This window comes from Papio anubis, chromosome 14 (assembly GCF_008728515.1).
Source record: "Papio anubis isolate 15944 chromosome 14, Panubis1.0, whole genome shotgun sequence".
Lineage (NCBI taxonomy): Eukaryota > Metazoa > Chordata > Mammalia > Primates > Cercopithecidae > Papio > Papio anubis.
This window is the reverse complement of record NC_044989.1, coordinates 38,097,183-38,122,980: the sequence shown is the minus strand read 5'-3', so window position 1 is coordinate 38,122,980 and position 25,798 is coordinate 38,097,183. Positions and strand designations below refer to the sequence as shown.

General features: G+C 38.6%; 1 protein-coding gene across 7 annotated transcripts in view; it reads right to left on the bottom strand.

Annotated features, from left to right (window-relative positions):
• RMDN2 (regulator of microtubule dynamics 2) overlaps positions 1–25,798 on the bottom strand; it is a 115,286-nt gene that overhangs the window by 74,234 nt on the left and 15,254 nt on the right. For 4 of the 7 annotated variants that reach the window (XR_001894023.3, XM_017947438.3, XM_017947439.3 and 1 more), the window contains exons 1-2: positions 10,918–13,781; positions 9,007–9,975 (exon numbers count right to left, since the gene is read on the bottom strand). The exons of 1 other annotated variant lie outside the window; for it this stretch is intronic. Coding sequence is in view for 5 of the 6 variants with exons in the window: in XM_017947438.3 (XP_017802927.2) it covers positions 9,007–9,975; positions 10,918–10,934 (986 nt within the window). In the remaining variant the exon portion in view is untranslated. Of the gene's footprint in view, positions 1–9,006; positions 9,976–10,917; positions 13,782–25,798 lie in introns of those variants that run through there. 2 more of the 7 variants (XM_017947437.3, XM_003908528.5) reach the window with 2 other exon arrangements.

The window sequence follows — 25,798 nt, the reverse complement described above, 5'->3', positions numbered from 1 at the left end:
CCAAGCAAACGGTGTCTGGAGTGGACCTCCAGCAAACTCCAGCAGATCTGCAGAAGAGGGAGCTGACTGTTAGAAGGAAAACTAACAAACAGAAAGCAAAAACATCAAAATCAGCAAAAAAGACACCCATGCAAAACCCATCCTAAGGCCTTCACCATCAAAGATCAAACATAGATAAATCTACAAAGATGAGGAAGAACCAGTGCAAAAATGCTGAAAATTCCAAAATCCGGAATGCCTCTTCTCCTCCAAAGGATCACAACTCCTTGCCAGCAAGGGAACAAAGCTGGATGGAGAATGACTTTGATGAATTGACAAAAGTAAGCTTCAGAAGGTGGGTAATAACAAACTTTTCCGAGCTAAAGGAGCATGTCCTAACCCAATGCAAGGAAGCTAAGAACCTTGATAAAAGATTAGAGGAATTGCTAACTAGAATAACCAGTTTAGGGAAGAACATAAATGACCTGATGGAGTTGAAAAACACAGCACAAAAACTGCATGAAACATACACAAGTATAATAACCAAACCAATCAAGCAGAAGAAAGGACATCAGATATTGCAAATTAACTTAATGAAATAAAGCGTAAAGACAAGATTAGAGAAAAAAGAATGCAAAGGAACAAACAAATCTTCCAAGAAACATGGGACTATGTGAAAAGACCAAACCTATGTTTGATTGGTGTACCTGAAAGTGATGGGGAGAATGGAACCAAGTTGGAAAACACTCTTCAGGATATTATCCAGAACTTCCCCAACATAGCAAGACAGGCCAACACTAAAATTTGGAAAATACAGAGAACACCACAAAGATACTCCTCGAGAAGAGCAACCTCAAGAAACATAATCATTTGATTCACCAAGCTTGAAACAAACAAAAATGTTAAGGGCAGCCAGAGAGAAAGGTCACGTTACCAACAAAGGGAAGCCCATCAGACTAACAGGAGATCTCTCTGCAGAAACTCTACAAGCCAGAAAAGAGTGGCGGCTAATATTCAACATTCTTAAAAAAAGAATTTTCAACCCAGAATTTCATATTGAGCCAAACTAAGCTTCATAAGTGAAGGAGAAATAAAATCCTTCACAGACAAGCAAATGGTGAGGGATTTGGTAACCACCAGGCCTGCCTTACAAGAGTTCCTGAAGGAAGCACTAAATATGGAAAGGAAAAACCAGTACCAGCCACTGCAAGAACATACCAAAATACACAGACCAACGACACAATGAAGAAACTGCATCAACTAATGTGCAAAATAACCAGCTGGAATCATGATGACAGGATCAAATTCACACATAACAATATTAACCTTAAATGTAAATGGGCTAAGTGCCCCAATTAAAAGACACATATTAACCTTAAATATAAATGGACTAAATTCCCCAATTAAAAGACACATATTAACCTTAAATATAAATGGACTAAATTCCCCAATTAAAAGACACATATTAACCTTAAATATAAATAGACTAAATTCCCTAATTAAAAGACACAGACTGGCAAATTGGATAAAGAGTCAAGACCCATTGGTGTGCAGTATTCAGGAGACCCATATCATATGCAAAGATATGCGTAGGCTCAAAATAATGGGATGGAGGAATATTTATCAAGCAAATGGAAAGAAAAAAAAAGAAAGATAGAAAGAAGGAAGCAGGGGTTGCAATCCTAGTCTGTGATAAAACAGACTTTAAACCAACAAAATAAAAAAATCAAGGTCATTACATAACGGTAAGGGGATTAGTGCAACAAGAAGAGCTAACTATTCTAAATATATATGCACCCAGTACAGAAGCACCCAGATTCATAAAGCAATTTCTCAGAGAACTACAAAGAGACTTATACTCCCACACATTAACACTGGGAGACTTTAAAACCCCACTGTCACTATTAGACAGATCAATGAGACAGAAAATTAACAAGGATATTCAGGACTTTAATTCAGCTCTGGATCAAGAGGACCTAATAGACATGTACAGAAATCTCCACCACAAATCAACAGAATATACATTCTTCTCAGCACCACATAGCATTTATTCAAATACTGACCGCATAATTGGAAGTAAAACACTAATCAGCAAATGTAAAAGAACAGAAATCATAACAAACACTCTCTCAGACCACAGTGCAATCAAATTAGAACTCAAGATTAAGAAATTCACTCAAAACTGCACAATTACATGGAAATGGAAAAACGTGCTCCTGAATGACTACTGGGTAAATAACAAAATTAAGGCAGAAATAAATAAGTTCTTTGAAATCAATAAGAACAAAGATAAAACACACCAGAATCTCTGGGACACAGCGAAAGCAGTGATTAGAGGGAAATTTACAGCACTAAAGGCCCACAAGAAAAAGTGGGAAATATCTAAAATTGACACCTTAACATCACAATTAAAAGAACTAGAGAAGCAACAGCAAATAAATTCAAAACCTAGCACAAGATGAGAAATCTAAGATCAGAGCAGAACTGAAGGAGATACAGACACAAAAAACCCTTCAAAAAAATCAATGAATCCAGGAGTTGGTTTTTTGAGAAGATCAACAAAATAGATAGACTGCTAGCAAGACTAATAAAGAAGAAAAGAGAGAAGAATCAAATAGACACAATAAAACATGATAAAAGGGATATTACCACTGATCCCACAGAAATACAAACTACCATCAGAGAATACTATAAACACCTCTATGCAAATAAACTAGAAAATCCACAAGAAATAGATAAATTCCTGGACACATACACCCTCCCAGACTAAACCAGGAAGAAGTCAAATCCCTGAATAGACCAATAACAAGTTCTGAAATTGAGGCAGTAATTAATAGCCTACCAACCATAAAAAGCCCGGTTCCAGACGGATTCACAGCCGAATTCTACCAGAGGTACAAAGAGGAGCTGGTACCATTCCTTCTGAAACTATTCCAAACAACAGAAAAAGAGGTACTCCTCCCTAACTCATTTTATGAGGCCAGCATCATCCTGATACCAAAACCTGGCAGAGACACAACAAAAAAAGAAAATTTCAGGCCAATATCCCTGATGAAGATCGATGCAAAAATCCTCAATAAAATACTGGCAAACCGAATCCAGCAACACATCAAATAGCTATCCACCACAATCAAGTCAGCTTCATCCCAAGGATGCGAGGCTGGTTCAACATATGCAAACCAATAAACGTAATCCATCACATAAACAGAACCTATGACAAATAAGAACCTATGAGATAATCTATTGATTATCTCAATAGACGCAGAAAAGGCCTTTGACAAAATTCAACACGACTTCATGCTAAAAACATTCAATAAACTAGGAATTGATGGAACATATCTGAAAATAATATACTGAATAGGCAGAAGCTGGAAGCATTCCCTTTGAAACCCAGCACAAGACAAGGATGCCCTTTCTTACCACTCCCATTTAACACAATATTGGAAGTTCCGGCCAGGGCAATCAGGCAAGATAAATAAATAAAGGGTATTCAGAAACGAAGAGAGGAAGTCAAATTGTCTCTGTTTGCAGATATCATAACTGTATATATAGAACACCCTATCATCTCAGCCCCCAAACTCCTTAAGCTGATAAGCAACTTCAGCAAAGTCTCAGGATAAAAAATCACACGCATTCCTACAAACCAAAAATCACACGCATTCCTATAAACCAATAATAGAGAGCCAAATCATGAGTGAACTCCCATTCACATTTGCTACAAATAGAATACAATGCCTAGGAATACAACTTAGAGGGGATGTGAAGGACTTCTTCAAGAAGAGCTACAAACCACTTCTCAAGGAAATAAGACAGTACATAAACAAATGGAAAAACATTCCATGCTCATGGATAGGAAGAATCAATATTGTGAAAATGGCCATACTTCCCAAAATAATTTATAGATTCAATGCTATTCCCATCAAGCTACCATTGACTTTCTTCACAGAATTAGAAAAAACTACTTTAAATTTCATATGGAACCAAAAAAGAGCCCATATAGTCAAGACAATCCTAAACAAAAAGAACAAAGCTGGAGGCATCACACTACCTGACTTCAAACTATACTACAAGGCTACAGTAACCACAACAGCATGATACTGGTACCAAAAAAGATATATAGACCAATGGAATAGAACAGAGGCCTCAGAATAACACCACACACCTACAACCATCTGATCTTTGACAAACCTGACAAAAACAAGCAATGGGGAAAGGATTCCCTGTTTAATAAATGGTGTCGGGAAAACTGGCTAGCCATCCATACACAGAAAACTGAAAATGGACTCCTTCCTTACATCTTATACAAAAGTCAATTCAAGAAGGATCAAAGATTTAAATGTAAGACCTAAAGCCATAAAAACCCTAGAAGAAAACCTAGGCAATACCATTCAGGACATAGGCATGGGCAAAGACTTCATGACTAAAACACCAAAAGCAATTGCAACAAAAGCCAAAATAGACAAACTGGATCTAATTAAACTAAAGAACTTCTGCACAGTAAAAGAAACTATCATCAGAGTGAACAGGCAACCTATAGAGTGAGAGAAAATTTCTGCAATCTATCCATCTGACAAAGGGCTAATATCAAGAATCTACAAGGAACTTAAACAAATTTACAAGAAAAAACCAAACAACCCTATCAAAAAGTGGGTGAAGAATATGAACAGACACTTCTTAAAAGAAGACATTTATGCGGCCAGCAAACATATGGAAAAAAGCTCATCATCACTGGTCGTTAGAGAAATGCAAATCAAAACCATAATGAGATACCATCTCATGCCAGTCAGAATGGCGATAATTAAAATGTCAGGAAACAAGAGATGCTGGAGAGGATGTGGAGAAATAGGAACACTTTTACACTGTTGGTGGGAGTGTAAATTAGTTTAACCATTGTGGAAGACAGTGTGGCAATTCCTCAAGGATCTAGAACCAGAAATATCATTTGACCCAGCAATCCCATTAATGGGTATATACCCAAAGGATTATAAAGCATTCTACTATACACATATATGCATAGGTGCCATGTGCCATGGTGGTTTGCTGCACCCATCAACCCGTCATCTATGTTAGGTATTTTCAGGGACATGGGTGAAGCTGGAAACCATCATTTTCAGCAAACTAACACAGGAACAGAAAACCAAACACTGCATGTTCTCACTCATAAGTGAGAGTTGAACAATGAGAACACATGGACACAGGGAGGGGAACATCACACACTGGGGGCTGTCAGGGGGTGGAGAGCAAGGGGAGGGGTACCAAATACCTCCATCAGATCTCGTGAGACTTATTATCATGAGAATTGCACAGGAAAGATTGCCCCCCATGATTTAATTACCTCCCCCTGGGTCCCTCCCACAACATGTGGGAATTCTGGACATACAATTCAAGTTGAGATTTGGGTGGGGACACAGTCAAACCACATCAATACAACATAAACAAATACAAATAAAATACAACATAAACAAAATGAAGGGAAAAACAACCCATGATCATCTCCATTGATGCAGAAAAAGCATTTGACAAAATTTATCACCCTTTTATGATAAAAGCACTCAACAAACTAGAAATAAAAATTAACTGCTTCAATATATTAAAGGCTATATGTGAAAAGTCCACAGCTGACATCATAGTCGACGGTAAAAAGCTGAAAGCTTTTTTTTTTTTTTTTTTTTTTTTTTTGAGACGGAGTCTCGCTGTGTCACCCAGGCTGGAGTGCAGTGGCGCGATCTCGGCTCACTGCAAGCTCCGCCTCCCGGGTTTACGCCATTCTCCTGCCTCAGCCTCCGAGTAGCTGGGACTACAGGCGCCCGCCACCACGCCCGGCTAGTTTTTTGTATTTTTTTAGTAGAGACGGGGTTTCACCATGTTAGCCAGGATGGTCTCGATCTCCTGACCTCGTGATCCACCCGCCTCGGCCTCCCAAAGTGCTGGGATTACAGGGTTGAGCCACCGCGCCCGGCCCTGAAAGCTTTCTTATTAAGATTAGGAACAAGACAAGGGTGCTCTTCATCACTTCTAGTCAACATAGTACTAAAAGTCCTAGCCAGTGCAACTAGGCAAGATGATGAAATAAAAGGCATCCAAATTAGGGAGAAACAAAGTTATCCTCTGATCACAGACAACACAATCTTATAGGTAGGAAAAAAACCCTAAATATTTCACACACATACACAAAATAAGAATTAATAAAATTCAGCAAAGTTGCAGGATAGAAAATCAACACACAAAAATCAGGTGTTTTTCTATGCATTAACAATGAGCTATCTGGAAAGAATTATAAAAATACTCACATTTATAATTGCATCAAAAGTGTAAAATACTTAGAAATAAACTTAACTGAGAAGAAAAACCTGTACACTGAAAACTACAAAACACTGTTGAAAGAATTTAAATAAGATACAAATAGAAAGACATCCCATGTTTGTGGATTTGAAAGTTTATAATGTTAAGATGTCAATCCTACCCAAAATAATCTACAGATGCAATGCAATCCCTCTGAAAATCCCAATATTTTTTGTAGAAATAGAAACATCTATCCTGAAATTCATCTGGAATTCCAAGACACCCCAAATGGCCAAAATAATCTTGAAAAATAAAAACAAAGTTGGAGGTCTCACACCTCCTGGTTTTCAAACTTACCACAAAGCTACAGTAACCAAACAGTGTGGTACAGTGTGGCGTAAAGACAGATGTATAGGCTAGTGAAAGAAAATGGAAAGCCCAGAAGTCAACCACACATATATGATCACATGACTTTTGACAAAGGTTCCAAGACCATTCAATGGAGAAAGGGTAATCTCTTCAACAAACGGTGTTGAGAAAACTGGATATTCACATATAAAAGAATGAAGTAAGACGATTACTTAATATCACACACAAAAATTAACTCAAAATGCATCAAAGACCTAAATGTAAAACCTAAAGCTATAAAACTCTTAAAACATAACGCAACAGTGATTTATTGATTATCAATGATTTATTGATTATGGCACTAAAAGCATAGGCAATAAAAGAAAAAACTGATAAACTAGACTACCTCAAAATCTAAAAATTCTATGAATCAAAGGATATAATCAACAAAAAGGCAACTTACACATTGGGAGAAAATATTTGCAAATTATGTCTTTTTTAAAGTGTTAATATCCAAAATATATAAAGAACTCCTACAAATCAACAACAAAATAAAACCTGATTTTAAAAAAATGGTCAAGAGACTTGAATTGGCATTTCTCCAAAGAAGATATACAAATGGGCAGCAGTCACACAAAAAGATGTTCAATGTCACTAATCATTAGGGATATTCAAATAAAAACCCACAACGAGATGCCACCTCATACCCATTAGGATGGCTACTGTAACAAAACAAAACAAAATAATAAGTGTTGGCAAGGTAGTGGAGAAACTGGAATCCTTCTACATTCGTGGTGCAAATGTAAAATGGTGCAGCCACTATGGAAAACAATATGGTAGTTCCTCAAAAAATTAAAATGTAATTATCATATGATCCAATAATTCCACTTCTGGATATATACGCAAAAGAATTGAAAGCAAGGTTTCGAACAGATAGCTGCATGCACATGTTCATAGATAGTGCATTATTCACAATAGTTAAACATGGAAGTGCCCCAAATTGTCCACTGATGGATAAAGGATATGCAAAATGTGATATATACATACAGTGGAATATTATTCAGCCTTAAAAAGGAAAGACATTCTGACATATGCTAAAACATGGATGAACCTTGAGGACATTATACACTATGCTAAGTGGAATAAGCTGGTCACAAAATACCGTATGATTCCCCTTATATGAGGTACTTGGAGTAGCCAAAATCATATATATAAAGTAGAGTGGTGGTTGACAAGGGCTAGGGAGAGAGCCGAGTAGAGAGTTCTTATCTAATGGGTGGAGAGTTTCAGTTTTGCAAGATGAAAAGAGTTGTGGAAACGGATGGTGGTGATGGCTATACAACAATGTGAATGTACTTAATGTCACTGAAACACACATTTTAAAATGGTTAAGATGGTAAATTTTGTATTTATCACAATTTTTAAAAATTAAAATCAAAAGACCATTTTGTAAGACACACGCTAAGAAGAAGAGAAAACCACAAAAGTAAAAATAACATCTTAGCCCCATGATACAAATTTGGGGGATATTTTATTAGGATAATTAGAAATAATGCAAATTCCTTTCCTCTATAAAATCTAATTGTATTCTAACTTAAATGTTTTCAATTGCTTACACGCATTTTCATTCATTAGCTACTTTGATAAATGCTTTATAATAGTCTTTGTTCAATATGATGGTAAAAAAATGAAAAACATTCATTTTTAAAAATAAAATTTTGGGAGACTAATATACATACTTTTTCCTGATTTCAGAATTCCTTGAATGCCCAGATTTGCACAGACATGAATGTGTATTAAAATTACTTAGTTAAAATATCTGGTTACGAAATATTCTACATATTCCGCTAAACATTTTTAACTTCTAATTTGATTCTTGTGTTAATAAAAACATCATCTGTCAGTGGAACATCGGGCACGAGAAATCTAGCAAGGCTGATATATATGAAAATGTGTGTACTGATGAATATAACTCTAGAGATTATGTAAGAATACTGTTTCTAACGATTAGAGTATGATAAAAGGGGATACTAAACTCCCAAAGAATGTATTACTTTTAGAAGGTCCATACACCAAGGCTGATGTTATTTTTAGACCACAAAAGTATTACAACAGTCACTCAGAAATCTGAGATTAGCCCATCTTTAAGCAGTAAATCTGAAAAAAACTTGAAACAAAATCATCTTTGACTTCCATACTCCAATAACATCAATAAACTAACTTTCAAAAGTACAGCAATTAAATTTATACTGCAATGTAGGAATCTTTTTCAGAAAATGCAGTGAAGCTTGGTGAGGAAAGGGGAGTTATGAGAAATGAGTTCTACAGACTATGACAGTGACTGGTGGGAAAACTATTTGAGGTGCCCTTCTAAGACAGGGTAAAGTCTGAGGTGACCTTATTTTAGGAATTTCAATAGGCGAAGATCTGTCTTCATCTTGAAACAAGACAGCAAAGTCTTCATCTTCAGATGGGCCTGAAGTTACTTCGTTTTGAAATGGGATAAAGCAACCAGAATTTTTATAAGATGAAGAAAATCCAGCTTTATGGAGGAATGGGAAAGTTCCACTTTGAGAGGGATGCTGTTGAATCGTGATTGCAGAACGATCTGTGCTGTAACTTTCAGTACCAGGATGAAGGAAATCTTTTAAATCTTTACATAATTGGCCCCTTTGTTGAATATCAGTGGCAATTCCATTTTGTTGATCGGGAGAGGAAACATCACTTGCAAGAGAAAAGAAGGATGATGTGCTTTGTTGATAGGAGGCTGTATCAATAGTGTTTCCAAAGGCTGGAGAAGTAGTGTTTGTTTCAAAATTCTTAAAATTTTTAGTGTTATATTCAGGAGCAGAGATGGTTATATGTTTTTTAGCATCAGTATTATTTGAGGTTTTAGAAAAGATTTCGATTTCTTTTAGATTAAACACATTCTGGCCACTTGCTTGAGGATCAAAAAAATTGGCACTCTTGTAATAGGAAACTATACTTAGTTTACGGGATGAGAAACGTCTCCTGCAGGACATAAAGCTACCAAAATGGTCTGAGGAAGATTTTAAATCAGTGAAGCTTGTGTCTTCTTCAGAATCAAAGTTAGCTCTACTTTGTTGACGGTATGAGGAAGCATTTCTTTTTTGAAATCCAACAAATAGAGAACATCTTCTTTCAGAGAAAGATGGACTTGATAGAGATAACAACCTTCTACTTGCTTTGGCTGAATTGACTTTACATGTTATAGGGGAATAAGACATTTTATGACCAAGAGATACATTTGGTTGTGAAATAGAAGAGGCTCCACGATGCTGGGCGTCTGTAGTAACTTGATCTTCTGGAGAACATCGCTGGAAGCTCTGGTCCTCTTTGCAGCAGCTAGAGTGAGAAAAGGGTCAAATGAGGAAAAAAAAAAAAAATAGGGAGCAGAGTGGAGACCTGCCAAGCCTCCTGAAGGATAATATCCACCTTTTGGTGTCTACCAGCTGGTACTGTTTCCATACCAATACGGAAACAGCAGGGAATAAGAATAGGGGAGCTGAAGTTAATGGTCACACAGATGTACTCAAAAGAACATACGAGTCTAAAAGCTTATTTCTGCCTACATAGTACCTACCCACTCTATTAAACCTTGGGAAGAGAAGTTGATAAAATCAGGGAAGCAGGTAGAAAGATCAGGGGAAGCATATGCCAGGATACCAGAACAAAAAGATTCCCAAAGGAAAAGACAGAACTGGTTTTAAAAATAATAAACCAGGCCGGGCTCGGTGGCTCAGGGCTCTAATCCCAGCACTTTGGGAGGCTGAGGCGGGTGGATCACAAGGTCAGGAGATCGAGACCATCCTGGCTAACACAGTGAAACACCGTCTCTACTAAAAATATAAAAAAATTGGCCGGGCGTGGTGGTGGGCGCCTGTAGTCCCAGCTACTCGGGAGGCTGAGGCGGGAGAATGGCTTCAACCCAGAAGTCGGAGGTTGCAGTGAGCCGAGATTGCACCACTGCACTCCAGCCTGGGTGACAAGTGAGACTCCTTCTCAAAAAAAAAAAAAAGTAATAAACCACAATATCTGTTTGAGACTACTAAACTACTGTATTTAAAGGAGGTAAGGAGAATAAACTTATATTCTGTTGACTAATTGTATTTTAAAATATTAACCATGGATGAAGCAGAATCTCTCTGGGGATAATGATTCAAGTAAATATCCGGACAGTCCAGGATATCCAGTTATTATGGGAAACTAAAGGAAGCACTAAAGGTTGGTTTATGAATATTTTCAATGTTCCTTTAGCATATGTTGAAGTTTTTTTCTAAGGCTTACCTTAAGCATTTTCCCATTTTGAATTTAATCCAAAGTAAGTCTCTCCCCTCCCTTCTAGGCCATCATCTTTAAGCCATAAAATGCCCTTTGTAGGTGGAACAGGTCAGAAGACCGAATGCTCAAGCTGCATATGGAGTTAACATGGTAACAACACAGAATGTGATGACAGCAGACTCTAGAATCTCATTACATCAGTTTATATTAGAACTGTTCTGTAGCTCAGCTTTCTCAGAAGTTGGAATTCACATGGCTGTGGAATGTGTTTCTACCTTCACTGTTCAAGGAGTTATCCAACAAATCCAGGGGTGGGAAAACAGCTGTATGAGGACAATAACATATATGACACCTGCACAATCCTTTACCTTGGACCATCTCTCTCACCAGCTGCCTTCTACATCCCTGTCCTACTAACTCCTTCTTCTTTCACTTGAACATTCTTTACCCCAGATTTTTGCATCCTTCAGTGATACGGAAAAGCAACTGTTAGAGACTTTGGCCTAAAGATACATTGAGAAGGGAAAAAAAAGTTTAATAAGTAGCACATGTCCTTGCCCCCACAAATGAAACAAGCCTCATCCACCTTAGCAGTAAAGTATGCCATCTGACTGCTTGGGCCATTTGTACAGATTACGGGGATATGCTGTGCCACTATTACTCCTCAGAACAACTGATACTCACCTAAAGGCAAGGTTAACAGAGTTATTAGAAAAGAAACACTATCCTTTCTTACCCAAACCAATTTGGGTTACTGTCCCCATAACAGGTATATGTGTATTTGTATAACTACCTATGACATGAAACCCCCCCTCAAATACTTTCATTTACTGTGCAATCTCCTGATCCTAAATACTACTACTGCCTCTAGCCTTTGCTCCCTTCCTAACACCCTACTCAGGAAACCCTTGAACAAATTCCTTTTAAGAGACCCAAAGCTCTCTCTAATGTTCAACATACGATGATCGGATTTGTAATTTGATTTTAGTTTACATACAAACTAATAAATTAATCTCTTACTGTTTCATGGATGCCGGCAGAAGACATGAGATTCCTGGGTTAGAGACAGAAGACTTACGTTACTTACAGCACAGCAAAGCAGCATGATCACCAGGACATTTATATTAGTTTTCCTGGGTCCCACATTGCCACAGGGGCAATGCAGAGGGCCCAAGGACACTTGCATTCACAGTGGATTGTGTTACAGGAAAGAAGGCTGAGCTTAAATGATCTACCACTTCTACAGTAAGTAGTAAGCAAACCTGCTAAACCTGCTCTTGGTCCTGAAGGGAAACAGTAACTCATTCTTCAAGGTTGCTCACCACAACCCTGAAAAATGGCCCACATAAAGAATGACCAGGGCCTTACATGCGTGGCTCATGTAGCAAGATGTCTGGGAGCACAAGAAGCCCAAGGAGGACTGTCTGTCTCTGTAGCAATCTATTAAATTTTCCCTCGCTTGTGAGATTACTGTCTTTTTTTCCTAAGCCACACTAAGGTCTGATTGTCATTTTCCAAAAGGATCTCTTCTGCACATTGCAAGAACAGAATATGTAATGCTTATAAAGTTTCTATAAGAAATTTTTCTTTGAAAAATTGGGCCAGCTTGTTGTTTAACACTCCCACCAATGGCCTCTAAAAGAAGCATCTGCTCACTGAGCTACCCCAAAGGAAATAATTATTTGTAACTAAATCTCAACATTGTTAATCACTGCTGCTCAGTGGAGGTAATAAAGAGGTCAGATCACTCCCCCGACCCTATTCAAGCAAATCTATGATTATCCAGACACAAAAAAAAGGTGTTTGGGTGTGGTGCATTTGGAGGATGAGGAAGATCTAGATCTGCTCAGACATCAGAAAAGAAATATCATACCAGTACAGGTAATATCTAGAAGCTGTTTAATATTGTTCTACGTGAAGAACTTACCTAACCCTCTAAATGTCTGCAAATTGCCTCCTTTTGGCTTATTTTTAAGAGAACCAAAATTAGACTTAGCCCAAAAGCAAATAGTAACCCCTTATAATGACAAGCATCTAAAACATGTTCATCCTTCAATTCATTCCCAATTCTCTTTATTATCAATTCCATGACCCCAGGTACCTTCTGCTTTTATCATGCCCTATGGCCACCCAACCCTCCTCCTTTTCTACAACAGCCACTCTATTCTCACCAAGGTCAATATTCCATCATTATACTCACTATGCCCGATGAACCTTTTGTTTATCTCTAACCACAATTACCACTCATTAAAATGAAAAGTTCATCATGATTGCTCAGGTGGATATTAGAAAATCTTTTAGAATAAAGCTTCTCAAATGTTAGGGTGTGTAAGAGTCATCCACAGAGCTTGTTAAAACGCAGATTCCTGAGCACTGCTCCCAGACATTCTGATTCGCTAGGTCCGAGGTATGTCCTGAGAATGTGCATTTCCCACACTCCCACAGGCAAGATGGGATGCTGATGTTGCTGGTCCACAGACCACAGTTTGAGTAGCTCTGTTCCAGAACATGTGGGTCACTGACGACCCCCAGAGTCAAGGCAGAAGCATCTTTGGAGGTACCTTATAGCAGCTGCCTATCTAAGCTGGAGTCTAGAAAAGACAGTGAACAATACCAGGGCTGAATGTCCCCCTCCTGGAACCTAGATGACAAGTCTCTTCAGAGAATCTATATTACACATGGGGAGAAGTTGGAGGCACAAGGGAAGAGCCCTGACTGGGACTGAAACCTTAACACAAAGAACAAGCCCCAAACTAAAAATTGAATTAACTTGAATTGACAAATGTAAGTTTTTCCACATTATTCAAAACAAATATTGTGAAGTACTCTGAATTCAGCTATTGAAAAATGTACATCTGTAGCTGATCTGAGTGTAGTATTATTCTTCAATAATAATAATACAAACTATTCAATTCATTACATTAATTTAGTTGTTTTTATAAATAGTTTATCAAATGTGCCTGATTGTGGATAGTAACAGTAATGTTCATTTTTAAATTAGCACCAGGTAAACTGTTGTATTCCCTTTCACTACAACATTACACTCTATCCACATAAGTTCCCTGTTTGTAGTTGGTTACCAAGATGACACAGCTGTCTGTATGTGACTTGCGAGGCAGAAAAAGTATGGCTTTTTTATGAATATAGCACAAATATTGGTTATTTCTATTTTATAGAAATTCTACTTTCAGAATTTTCTCATCCATATATTATTTTCTTTTGAGAGAAAGAAGGTTATTAAAATTCACTGAATAACTCAGAAACAGAAAGTCAAATACTACATATTCTCATTCATAAGAGGGAACTAAATAATGTGTACACATGGACATTGAGCATGGAATAACAGACAGTGGACACTTCTAAAGGTGGGAGGGTGGGAGGAGGTAAGGGATGAGAAATTACCTAACAGGTACAATGTACACTATTTGGGTGATAGTTACACTAAAAGCTCATACTTTGCAAAACAGCCATGTAACAGAACTGTATTTTTATTCACTAAATCTACAAAAATCAAAATTAAAAAAATAATTTCAAAAAATAAAATAAATTCACTAGACAGTAGTTACTAAAAGCATTCTAGTCAAGAATATAGAACACGACACAATCAAGGGTTTGAAATGATGCAAAAACAAGCTGGAAGTAGTTTTGAAACAATGAAAACAAAAAGTATGTATTCTAGGCCAACAAGTACATCTGCATTCTAGCAACATTAGACAATTTGTTTTCTTCTCTATACTCTCCACATCCTCCGCCTTTTGCCTCTCTATCAAGCTCACCCTAAAAATCCCCAAATCTGAATCAACTCAACCACCAGGGTTCTTACTCTCATATATGAAATGGCAATAACTATTGAAAAACAGAATCAACCAACAGTGAAGACTGGTACATAGTCTTGAATCTCAAATGGGGAAACCACCTCCTGGGTAATCCTTATGAAAGTTTCTAGTTAATTCCCTCTTCTACTCTCCACACCTGCTCTTCCAAACTTTCTTCCTTCACGTGTTCATTCATCATTAACGCAAATACTTCATGATAATTTATCATGTGCTGGATGATAAACTGTGCTAAGCACTGGGAACACCACAGTAAACACATTAGTGCAGATTCTTAAGGAGGTCAAAGTCCTAAGACATGGAAACTGATAGAGGACAGGAGAGGGATAGTATAGGGAAGAGAAAAATAAAGCATCTCACTCTTCTTCCTCAAATGTGTCAGTGTCCATTCACCTCCACCCTAGCAGATGGCCTACAGTCCACCCTCCCTGAAAAAACTAAAGTTATAAGGCAGGAACTCTTTCAACTTCCAACCCCTATACCCACAAAGGTATCTACTTTCTTTTTTTTTTTTTTTTTTTTGAGACGGAATCTCGCTCTGTTGCCCAGGCTGGAGTGCAGTGGTGCGATCTCGGCGCACTGCAACCTCCACCTCCCAGGCTCACACCATTCTCCTGCCTCAGCCTCCCAAGCAGCTGGGACCACAAGTGTCCACCATCACGCCCGGCTAATTTTTTTGTATTTTTAGTAGAGACAGGGTTTCACGGTGTTCGCCAGGATGGTCTCGATCTCCTGACCTCATGATCTGCCCACCTCGGCCTCCCAAAGTGCTGGGATTACAGGCGTGAGCCACTGCGCCCAGCCAAGGTATCTACCTTCTATTTCATAGAGTCAGAAACACCATCAATTGTAAGAGGGAAAAAAAAATTGCCAATAAAATTATGATTCAGTTCTATAATGCTATTAATTGACGGTAAGAAATGCCTCCATTTACGAGACTTAAAATGTTAAAAATGTTCATCTTAGAATTAATGAAATACAGCAGGCTGAACCCACCTGTTCCTTCTTAGTCAGGTTAGGCTTAAAAAGGTATTCAAATGGAATTGAGGTGAGTTTCATACATGGGTATTCACCTTGAGAGGTGAAGTCTGAATTCAGCAGGTATTTCACATACACCTTCACCTTATCCCCCTTCCCTTTATCCCCTAGGATACTGTTTTTAGAGCATTCTGACACTGTGTACTTTCTTAAGTGGGGATGAGTAAGGCGAGAGGCCGTGCAGCAGAGTGGTAAAGTGTACAGACTCTATCCCTTACCAGTGAGTTGCCTAATCTTTCCCAGACTCCACTGCCTTGTGTCTAAAACTTCAGAGTTAATGTGTATATTAAATGAGATAATGAATATAAGACATTTAGGACAGGATCTGGAAAAAATTATTGATGGAGTTGACTTCCATTTTCTTCTGTAATATCTGTGTAGTCACAGAACTGGGGTCTTTTTTTCCCCCTTATATAACATGTAGAATTACCATAATTTTGATTTTGTATATATTGTATCGATTGTACTAAGCATTAGAGACTTGTAGAAATCTAAGTATTACTCTTGGTGTCAAGGTATTGGGGTACCCAGATTCATTTGTAGATGTGCTGGTACAGTGGATGGATGTTGGACACTTCAAGTTTTGAAGAAGGCACAGGAAGATCACTAGATGAGGCTTCTGAAGACAAATGTGTCCAAATTGGAATCCATGGCCAATAGCATATAAGCTCTAAGAGTGCAAGGGCTTTGTTACCACTGTACTCATCTACAAGTGTGTAGCTCATAGTGGCTGCTCAGAAAACATTTGTTTTAGAAATGAATGAATCTGCAAATGTGTTCTTTCCGTCTTTCTTAAGAATCTATTGGTTATTATATTTATAGATTTAATGGCAACAGGGACATTGATTAGGAAGATGACAAAATGTAGAGAAGAGCTTAACCTTTTCCAAGCTAGTACTTACTCCTTTACTAGGGGCAGCAATGCTACTTTATATTGTCAGTTTCCATGTTACCAGATACTATCTTGAGCTTAATAAAGCTTCCCTAGAGTCGGCAAGTGACACTATTCTTTCTTCGACATGTTATCCCAATACCTAAGGTGTACTGCTGCTAAAAAGGTCAGGTGACACTTTGTTTCATAGGTTATTTCCTTTGTTTTATTTTTGATATTTTTTTAAAAGGCCCTTTTCCTGCATCTTTACTCTTGCCCTCTGTATTGGCTTCTTCCCTGTGGCCCATAAATATGCTCAAGTATCTCTCAGGTGAAAACACAAAATACACGTTCTCTGAACCTGATACCCCTTCTTAATTACACATCCTCCTTTCATCTAAAGTCAAATTCCTTGAAATAAGCGTCCACCCTTCTGGTGTCTACATCTTTACCTCTCCTTCATTTGTCCAGGCCTAGATCAGGTTTCTGTACTTATCACTACCCACCAACTTCTCCTGCAAAGCTTCTCAATAAGTGACCTCCTAAGTCTCAAATCCGGCAAACACAGTTCAGTCCCTATTTTACTTGACCAAACACATTAGAAGTGAAAGGCTACTGTTAAATGTATTTTTCTAGTTCAGAGGTTGGCAAACTACACCCTGCGGGCCTAATCTACCAGCCCTCTGTTTTTGTAAATAAAGTTTTATTGGAATGCAGCCATACCCATACTGCCTATGGCTGCTTTCACACTACAATGGCAGAGTTTTGAGATGGAGGCTGTGCGGTCCTCAGAGCCTAAAATTCTTTTTTTTTTTTTTTAAGATTGGCTGTTTTTTTAAATTGTGTTTTCAATGAGAAATACATCATCTGTTTACAAAATGACTCTTGAAAAATCCAAGGAGTACAGATACTATAAAACTAAAGCAAACTCCAGTTATGAGACACTACATACATCATGAAAAAACAACAGCCTCATCTCCAGGTTATGAAAACTAAAACTAAAAAGTCACTACATAGAAAATGTCCAAGTTTTCAGCTTGGCAGAACTTGGGTGGTGCAGTTACACAAAATGTTTAATAAACAGAATTGTTTTCCCCTATGTGTAAACAAAATGACAAGACTAAACCTGTGCCTGGCAATTTCAATTTAACTCTGAAGCTACACATAATACACAGACACCTTATACACTTCACCTGTTGGCATGACCATATGACCACCTTTTTTTCTTAGTTGGTAGGGGGAAGGGCAAGGTGACTGTGCAGAGCAAAGATATGGGGAGTAGAAATATTGTATACTAGACATTATAAAGTCATGGTGAAAAGAAAACCTCAATTAATGCATAGCCTAAGGGGGAAAAGACTACACTCCAACTTCGCAAAGTTAATTTAGAAGGATAGAGGAAGAGTTTAACTGCAGTTTAACATGAAAAATGCATATATAATAGAATGGAGCGCAATGAAGGATTCGTGAAATATACAGCCTAAAATTCTTACAGAAAAAGTTTGCCAACTCCTGTTCTAGTACATTTAATACATCTGATCATTTCCTTCTAATTATAAAACAATTCATTTTAAAAAAGATTTTAGATATAGTGCAAAGCAACTTTATTATCTCAACTTTCATTAGCATCTAAAACAACATGAGACATGCATTATTAACCACATTTTAAGATAAATAAATTGAGGTTTGGAGAAGTGAAGTTACACGGCTAGTTAAAGGCTGAACCAGGATTCTTGCTTGGGTCAGAATGATTCTAAAACCTGTGACTTTTTACCACTATTATGGGAATCTTGCCCTCTCTTGGTTTCTGTGACAACTTTGTCCTCTGGTTCCCTGCTCACTGCTTTGACCAGTCATCCATCTTCTTTTGCAGGCTTATCCACCTCTATCCACTCCTTCAGTACTGGTTCCAGAAAGCTCTGTACTCCATTCTCTTCTCTCTTCCCATGCTACACATTGTGCTTGAGCAATGGCATCCGTTCCCACAGCATCCAGCTTCTTATAAAAGCTTCTTATGAAAGCTGGTATATACCCACTATACTAGTGGGATCCCCAAAATGTGAACAACTTTCCAGGGAGAAATGCTGCACTCAGCCTTTAGCAGTTCCTTTCACGGGTGGCACGTGGATGGCTGGCTGCTCATGCTGGCAGTGGCTTCAATCTCCTAGCAAGTCCTGCCCAGGAAGGTCTAGCATCTGGCTGCAGGATGGAAAGGTGCTTCGCACTTATTGCTTTTTTCTTGGCCTTTAGGGTTCTAGTTAATAGAACCCTAAAAGACCAAAAGCATCACTCTTAAACATCTTGCTAGATATTCTTTTAAAAAATCTGTTTTACTTGTGAGACTTTGCTTTGTTCCTGCTAGATCTCCAGGGTCCAGACAGTGCCTGTCACAGAGTAGACACTCACACTGAATGAATGTGGGGACTTCAATTGTTAATGTTAACTTTTCTTTTTTTAAAAGAAATTCATAGAAGAGGACTAAATGGCAAATGAATGAAGAAAAGTTCGATCCTACTGGTGTTCAGGGAAATACAAATTGAAAAATAATTAGTTACGATTTCATCTTCATCAGGTTGGCTAAAATTAAAAAGTCAGACAATATAAAAATTTGTATGGGAAGATAAGAATTCTCATATACTGCTCACAGGATAGTAACTTGGTATACTTTATGGAATAATTTAGTAATATATAATAATAACATAGTCTATTATATAGACTTCAAATGTATACTTTCAAGAAATTCTTCCACATATGCCTAAGGAACTATGAAGGAAGGTGTTCAATAAAGAATTGTTTATAAGAGCAAAAACATGAGGATTCCCGGGTAAGATGGCCAAATAGACACAGCTCCGGTCTGCAGCATCCAGCGAGACCAATGCAGAAGGTGGGCGATTTCTGCATTTCCAACTGAGGTACCTGGTGCATCTCACTGGGACAGGTTAGACAGTGGGTGCAGCCTATGGAGGGTGAGGTGAAGCTGGGTGGGGTTTCGCCTCACCCGGGAAGTGCAAGGGGCCAGAGAACTCCCTCCCCTAGCCAAGGGGAGCTGTGAGGGACTTGCCGTGAGGGACAGAGATATCCGGCCCAGATACTACACTTTTCCCATGGTCTTCACAACCCACAGACGAGGAGATTCCCTCCAGTACCTGCGCCACAAGGGCCCAGGGTTTCAAGCACAAAACTGAGTGACTGTTTGGGAAGATACCAAGCTAGCTGCAGGATTTTTTAATTTTTTTTGTACCCCAGTGGCACCTGGAACACCAGTGAGACAGAACCATTCACTCCCCTGGAAAGGGGGCTGAAGCCAGGGAGCCAAGTGGCCTAGCTCAGCGGATCCCACCCCCACAGAGTCCAGCAAGCTAAGATCCACTGGCTGGAAACTCTCGCTGACAGTAAAGCAGTCTGAAGTCGACCTGGGATGCCCCAGCATGGTGGGGGAAGGGGTGTCCACCTTACTGAGGCTTGAGTAGGCAGTTTTCCCCACATGGTGTAAACAAAGCCACCAGGAAGTTCAGACTGAGTAGAGCCCACTGCAGCACTGCAAAGCAGCTGTAGCCAGATTGCCTTTCTAGATTCCTCCTCTCTGGGCAGGGCATCTCCGGAAACAAAGGCAGTAGCCTCAGTCTGCCGCTTACACATAAAACTCCCATTTCCCTGAGACAGAGCACCTGGGGGAAGGGGCCGCTGTGGGCGCAGCTTCAGCAGACTTAAATATTCCTGCCTGCCAGCTCTAAAGAGAGCAGTGGATCTCCCAGCACAGTGCTCAAATTCTGCTAAGGGACAGACTGTCTCCTCAAGTAGGTCCCTGATCCCTGTGCCTCCTGACTGGGAGACACCTCCCAGCAGGGGTCAACAGACATCTCACACAGGAGAGCTCCAGTTGGCATCTGGCAGCTGCCCCTCTGGGACGAAGCTTCTAGAGGAAGGAGCAGGCAGCAATCTTTGCTGTTCTGCAGCCTCCACTGGTGATACCCAGGCAAACAGGGTCTGGAGTGGACTCCCAGCAAACTCCAACAGAGCTGCAGAAGAGGGGCCTAACTGTTAGAAGGCAAACTAACAAACAGAAAGCAATAGCATCAACATCAACAAAAAGGAAGACCACGCAAAAACTCCATCAGAAGGTCACCAACAAAGAACAAAGGTAAATAAATTCACAAAGATGAGGAAAACCAGTGCCAAAAGGCTGAAAATTCCAAAAAACAGAATGCCTCTTCTCCTCCTAAGGATCACAACTCCTCGCCAGCAAGAGAACAAAACTGGACAGAGAATGAGTTTGATGAACTGACAGAAGTAGGCTTCAGATGGTGGGTAATAACAAACTCCTCTGAGCTAAAGGAACAAGCTCTAACCCAATGCAAGGAAACCCTGATAAAAGGTTAGAGAAATTGCTAACAAGAATAACAAGTTTAGAGAAGAACATAAATGACCATGCATGACCTGATGGAGCTGAAAAACATAGCACAAGAACTTCATGAAGCATACACAAGTATCAAAAGCCAAACTGATCAACCGGAAGAAAGGATATAAGAGATTGAAGATCAACTTAATGAAATAAAGCGTGAAGATAATATTAGAGAAAAAAAGAATGAAAAGGAATGAACAAAGCCTCCAAGAAATATGAGACTATGTGAAAAGACCAAACCTACATTCAGGTGTACCTGAAAGTGACAGGGAAAATGGAACCAAGTTGGAAAACACACTTCAGGATACTATCCAGGAGAACTTCCCCAACATAGCAAGACAGGCCAACATTCAAATTCAGGAAATATGGAGAACACCACAAAGATATTCCTGAAGAAGAGAAACCCCAAAACACATAATTGTCAGATTCACCATGGTTGAAATGAAGGAAAAAATATTAAGGACAGCCAGAGAGAAAGGTCGAGGTACCCACAAAGGGAAGCCCACCAGACTAACAGGAGATCTCTCTGCAGAAACTCTACAAGCCAGAAGAGAGTGGGGGTCAATATTTAACATTCTTAAAGAAAAGAATTTTCAACCCAGAACTTCATATCGAGCCAAATTAAGCTTCATAAGTGAAGGAGAAATAAAATCCTTTATAGACAAGCAAATGCTGAGGGATTTTGTCACCATCAAGCCTCCCTTACAAGAGCTTCTGAAGGAAGCACTAAATATGGAAAGGAAAAACCAGTACCAGAAATGGCAAAAACACACTAAAATGTAAAGACCATCCACACTATGAAGAAACTGCATCAACTAATGGGCATCAACTTATGATGCCAGCTAGCATCATAAGGACAGGATCAAATTCACACATAACAATATTAACCTTAAATGTAAATGGACTAAATGCCCCAATCAAAAGACACAGACTGGAAACTGGATAAAGAGTCAAGACCCATTGGTGTGCTGTATTCAGGAGACCCATCTCACATGCAAAGACACTCATAGGCTCAAAATAAAGGGATGGAAGATTTACAAAGCAAACAGAAAGCAAATAAAGGGTTTACAGTACCAGTCTCTGATAAAACAGACTTTAAACCAACATACATCAAAAAAGACAAAGAAGGGCACTACATAATGGTCAAGGGATCAATTCAACAAGAAGAGCTCACTATCCTAAATATATATGCACCCAATACAAAAGCATCACAATTTCTTAGAGACATACAAAGAGACTTAGACTCCCACACAATAACAGTGGCAGAATTTAACACCCCACTGTTAATATTAGACAGATCAATGAGACAGAAAATTAACAAGGATATTCAGGACTTGAACTCAGCTCTGAACCAAGTGGACCTAATAGACATCTACAGAACTCTCCACCCCAAATCAACAGAATATACATTCTACTCAGTGCCATATAGCACTTATTCTAAAATCAACCACATAATTGGAAGTAAAAGACTCCTCAGCAAATGCAAAAGAATGGAAACCATACCAAACAGTCTCTCAGACCACAGTGCAATCAAATTAGAACTCAAGGTTAAGAAACTCACTCAAAACTACACAACTACATGGAAACGGAAAAACGTGCTCCTGAATGACTACTGGGTAAATAACAAAATTAAGGCAGAAATAAATAAGTTCTTTGAAACCAATGAGAACAAAAATGCAACGTACCAGAATCTCTGGGACACAACTAAAGCTGTGTTTAGAGTGAAATTTATAGCACTAAAGGCTCACAGGAGAAAGCAGGAAAGATCTAAAATTGACACCCTAACATCACAATTAAAAGAACTAGAGCAGCAAGAGCAAACAAACTCAAAACCCAGCAGAAGATGAGAAATAACTAAGATTAGAGCAGAACTGAAGGAGATAGAGATCAAAAAAATCTTCAAAAAATCAGTGAATCCAGGAGCTGGTGTTTTGAAAAGATTAAGAAATAGATAGACCACTAGCCAGATTAATAAAGAAGAAAAAAGAGAAGAATCAAATAGACACCATAAAAAGTGATAAAGGGGAGATCACCACTGATTCCACAGAAATACAAACTACCATCAGAGAATACTATAAACACCTCTATGCAAATAAACTAGAAAATCCACAAGAAATGGATAAATTCCTGGACACACACCCTTCCAAGACTAAACCAGGAAGAAGTCAAATCCCTGAATAGACCAATAACAAGTTCTGAAATTGAGGCAGTAATTAATAGCCTACCAACCATAAAAAGCCCAGGTTCAGATAGATTCACAGCTGAATCCTACCAGAGGCACAAAGTGGAGCTGGTACCATTCCTTCTGAAACTATTCCAAACAAGAGAAAAAGAGGGACTCCTCTCTAACTCATTTTATGAGGCCAGCATCATCCTGATACCAAAACCTGGCAGAGACACAACAAGAAAAAAAGAAAATTTCAGGCCAATATCCCTGAGGAAGATCGATGCAAAAATCCTCCATAAAATACTGGCAAACCGAATCCAGAAGCACATCAAAAAGCTTATCCACCATGATCAAGTTGCCTTCATCCCTGGGATGCAAGGCTGTTCAACCTACACAAATCAGTAAACATAATCCATCACATAAACAGAACCAACAACAAAAACCACACGATTATCTCAATAGAGACAGAAAAGGCCTTCAATAAAATTCAACACCCTCTCATGCTAAAAACACTCAATAAACTAGGTATTGATGGAACATATCTGAAAATAATAAAAGCTATTTATGACAAAACCACAGCCAATATCATACTGAATGGGCAAAAGCTACAAGCATTTCCTTTGAAAACTGGCACAAGACAAGGATGCCCTCTCTCACCACTCCTATTCAACATACCACTGGAAGTTCTGGCCAGAGGAATCAGGAAAGAGAAAGAAATAAAGTTATTCAAACATGAAGAGAGGAAGTCAAATTATCTCTGTTTGCAGATGACATGATTGTATATTTAGAAAACCTCATTGTCTCAGCCCCAAATCTCCTTAAGCTGATAAGCAACTTCAGCAAAGTCTCAGCATACAAAATCATTGTGCAAAAATCCCAAGCATTCCTATAAACCAACAATAGAGAGTCAAATAACACGCAAACTCCAATTCATAGTTACTACAAATGGAATAAAATACCTAGGAATCCAACTTACAAGGGATGTGAAGGACCTCTTCAAGAATTACAAACTACTGTTCAAAGAAATAAGAGAGGACACAAACAAATGGAAAAACATTCCATGTTCATGGATAGGAAGAATCAATATCGTGAAAATGGCCACACTCCTCAAAGTAATTTACAGATTCAATGCTATTCCTATCAAGCTACCATTGACTTTCTTCACAGAATTACCAAAAAACTACTTTAAATTTCACATAGAACCAAAAAGGAGCCTGTATAGCCAAGATGATCCTAAGCAAAAAGAGCCAAGCTGAAGGCCTCACGCTACCTGACTTCAAACTATACTACAGTAACCAAAACAGCACGGTACTGGTAACAAAACAGATATATAGACCAATGGAATAGAACAGAGGTTTGAGAAGTAACAGCACATATCCACAACCATCTGATCTTTGACATACCTGACAAAAACAGCAATGGGGAAAAGATTCCCTATTTAATAAACGGTGTTGGGAAAACTGGCTGGCCATCCATATGCAAAAAACTGAAACTGGACCCCTTCCTTACACCTCATACAAAAATTAACTCAAGATGGATTGGATTAAAGACTTAAGTGTAAGACCTAAAAACCATAAAAACCCTAGAAGAAAACCTAGGCAATACCATTCAGGACATAGGCATGGGCAAAGATTTCATGACTAAAACATCAAAAGCAATTGCAACAAAAGCCAAAATTGACAAATGGGATCTAATTAAACTAAAGAGCTCCTGCACAGCAAAAGAAAGTATCATCAGAGTGAACAGGCACCCTACAGAACGGGAGAAAATTTTTGCAATCTGTCTGACAAAGGGCTAATATTAAGTATCTACAAGGAACTTAAACAAATTTACAAGAAAAAAGCAAACAACCCCATCAAAAAGTGGGCAAAGGATATAAACAGACACTTTTCAAAAGAAGACATTTATGTGGCCAACAAATATATGAAAAAAAGCTCATCATCACTGTTCATCAGAGAAGTGCAAATCAAAATCACAATGAGATATCATCTCACACCAGTTAGAATGGTGATCATTAAAATGTCAGGAAACAACAGATGTGGAGAAATAGAAACACTTTTACACTGTTGGAGGGAGTATAAATTAGTTTAACCATTTTGGAAGACAGTGTGGCAAGTCCTGAAGAATCTAGAACTAGAAATACCATTTGACCCAGCAATCCCATTACTGGGTATATACCCAAAGGATTATAAAGCATTTTACTATAAAGACACATGCACACATATGTTTATTGCAGCACTATTCACAATAGCAAAGACTTGGAACCAACTGAAATGCCCATCAATGATAGACTGGATAAAGAAAATGTGGCATATATACACTACGGAAAACTATGCAGCCATAAAAAAGAATGAGTTCATGTCCTTTGCAGGGACACGGATGAAGCTGGAAACCATCATTCTCAGCAAACTAACACAGGAACAGAAAACCAAACACCGCATGTTCTCACTCCTAAGTGGGAGCTGAACAATGAGAACACAAGGACACAGGGAGGGGAACATCACACACCAGGGCCTGTTAGCAGGTGGGGAGTATGGGGAGGGGTAGCAGCATTTAGGACAAATACCTAACATAGA